A 2,823-nucleotide genomic window follows, 5' to 3' on the forward strand; every position below is an offset into this window, starting at 1 on the left:
ATTTTTTTATACACAGAAACATCTCTGTCATATAAATCATGCCACTTACCTGGTGCACAAAATCATCTTTGGCAGTTCTCTCTTTAAATAGCATTTGCTTCTTCATTCCTGCTACATTTCTGTACACTACAAACTTATACTGGATTTCCTATTGCCCTGTGGAATGTCATTCCATACCCTTAGTAGAGAACAAATGTATGATCTTAGCTCTGATCTGCTTGGTCTTCACTCCATACACAATGGGGTTGAGTGCAGGTGGGATAACAAGGTACAGGTTGGCAAACATGATGTGGAAGGTGCGGGAGATATTGTGTCCAAAGCGATGGGCAAGGATGGAGAAAAAGACAGGTGTATAGAACATGAGGATGACACAGACGTGGGAACCACAGGTGCCAAGGGCCTTCTGGCGGGCATCTCGGGAGGGGAGGCAAAAGACAGCACAGAGGATAAGAGTGTAGGACACAGCAATGAGAATCACATCTGAGATGACTGTCATGACGGGAACACAAAAGCCGAACCAGATGTTGATGGAAATATCAGCACAAGCAAGCCGGGCAACACCTATATGCTCACAGTATGTGTGGGGTATGATGCGTGTCTTGCAAAAAGGCAGGCGTGTCAGCAAAAATACATCTGGCAGAATGATGCAGAAGCTTCGAAAGGCAATGCCGACAACAATCTTGATGACGGTTTTGGGAGTCAAGATGGTGGTGTATCTCAAAGGAGAACAGATGGCCACGTAGCGATCAAATGCCATGGCCATCAGAATGGCTGAATCAAGGGCAGTGCTAAAGTGGAGGAAAAACATTTGTGTAAGGCACCCTGGGAATGTGATTTCTCGAGCCCCCAGCCAAAAGATACTGAGTGTTTTCGGCACAGTGGTTGTGGACAAGATGAGGTCAGTCATGGCCAGCATGGAGACAAAGAAAAACATGGGTTCGTGAAGGCTCCGCTCCACTGCAATGAGGTAGAGAAGGATACAGTTTCCCATAATGGCTATGATGTAGATGATGCAGAAGGGAATCCCAATCCACACATGGAATTGCTCCAGGCCTGGGATCCCCACCAGGATGAAGGGTCCTGGGTTGTAACTGCTCAGGTTGGAAATGATCATGGCAGACCAAGATGGCCCAAGTCTGAAGTCCTGAAGGCAGAAGGTGATGAAGGATAGTTAGAGAAACTTGGGTCATTCTGATTTCCAGGCAGTCATCAGTATTGACTCCTAAAGACAAAGTAACCATATAATTTAGCATTCAAGTGGGACCCCTTTGAAGTTCCACTACCAAGTTGAAATTAATAATAATGGCAGCCACTTGCAAAAACCAAGATTGTCCCAGACACATTTGGATGTACAGTTAGTCGACCTAAAGAAAACTTCTTTCTCATGGCCACCCACAATAGTTTACACACCTTCTCCAGGAAGCCTTCCAGACTGGCCACACTCTTCATTGTACACTGTCTTCTGATACAAATTAACGAAGTATAGGATATATTTTTCACACATTAGTGGATTACAGTTTATATCACTTTATGAATGTCATTGCTCTACTTGCTCTGTCATTGGGGAATGTCAATTTCTGCCCCAAGACAACTACTGGCTTTTTTCAAGGCTACCTCATGACCCTGTCTCTCAAATTTGTGAGGTCAACCTCCTTCATTTCCATCCAAAATCCTAATTCAGTTAAGCAAACACTAGCTGAGTTCCTACACTGTGCTAGACAACAAGTGTAACTCAAGTTTGAATTAGAAAAGTCCCCTTTAGCTGAGGCTCATGAGCCCTTTCTTCTCCAAAAAAATAGTCTTGCAGCACCCTGTAATTCTACCCAAGTGTGTAATATCCTAATACTTTAGACATAGTAACACAATCGGTCAGGATTTCTGTCCAAAAGGATTGTTTCTTTGTGAATGCGTACTGTATTAGATAGACATATTGACTCAAGATACAAACTCTCTCACTTGATGCTTGTATAAGGCACAACCTGATCTATACTTAAATTCTCTCATGTATTTTGCCATCATTGATTTATTCACATATACTCTTGCACAATTATAACCCCCCTTCACTCTCTCTCTGTCTCTCTCTGTATCTCCGCCTCTCTGTCTCTCTCCCACGCACACACACACACAAACACTCATACTCTTACACACATATGCCAAGGATGATATTAACAAAATATTTCATGAGTGGATTTTGTCACTGACGTACGAGTTTTAAACTCCTAAATCCTCTTCTCTGGGAATTTTTCTTTTAAAGACCAGGTCCTATATGGCCTCCTTCCCTAGTATTACCCTCCCCCACCACATTGCATTTACACAGAAAGCTCTTTGTACTCTACAGGTAACCAGCCATGCAGCAAGCCCAAGGACTTCCATGATCAACACTAAGAAGAGGTTTTCATGGACATATACCTCAAATTCCCAACCTGGTAAGACCAAAAACTATATTCAACCTTATCCCAATTTCTGCTTTTTATATCATTCTTCTACCCAGCTCACAATACCTTCCATCCTGAAGATCAGGACTTAGTTTCTCTGCTCTTCTGCTTTTGGCAAAAGAAACACATTATGCACTTTTTTTTTCTTTCTGATCCTTTTTTATCTATAAGTAAAAATATCTTTCTTATATCAGCAAAACCCTCCTTTATAGTGTCTCCACACTTCATGTGGTCTAGGTTCTGAGAACACAGACCAGACCTCATATAGTGGGTCACAGCCCAGTCCCCATCTGCTGAGCATTCATATCTTCTTGCTTAGTCACCTGCAACTTGATTCCCTTGTCCACTGGGTTCTTGAAATTCATCTCTTGCTAACATTAGAGACCTG

The 2,823-nt window shown here is 42.6% G+C and overlaps 1 protein-coding gene across 1 annotated transcript; it reads right to left on the reverse strand.

Moving 5' to 3' along the window:
* Window positions 1-166: 166 nt before the first annotated feature.
* Window positions 167-1,114, reverse strand: LOC105822070 (olfactory receptor 52H1-like). Its single transcript, XM_012659004.1, has one exon. It carries the CDS (start codon window positions 1,112-1,114, stop codon window positions 167-169), a length of 948 nt encoding a protein of 315 aa, XP_012514458.1.
* Window positions 1,115-2,823: the final 1,709 nt, after the last annotated feature.

The sequence above is a fragment of the Propithecus coquereli genome, unplaced genomic scaffold (assembly GCF_000956105.1).
Source record: "Propithecus coquereli isolate 6110/MARCELLA unplaced genomic scaffold, Pcoq_1.0 Scaffold594, whole genome shotgun sequence".
Lineage (NCBI taxonomy): Eukaryota > Metazoa > Chordata > Mammalia > Primates > Indriidae > Propithecus > Propithecus coquereli.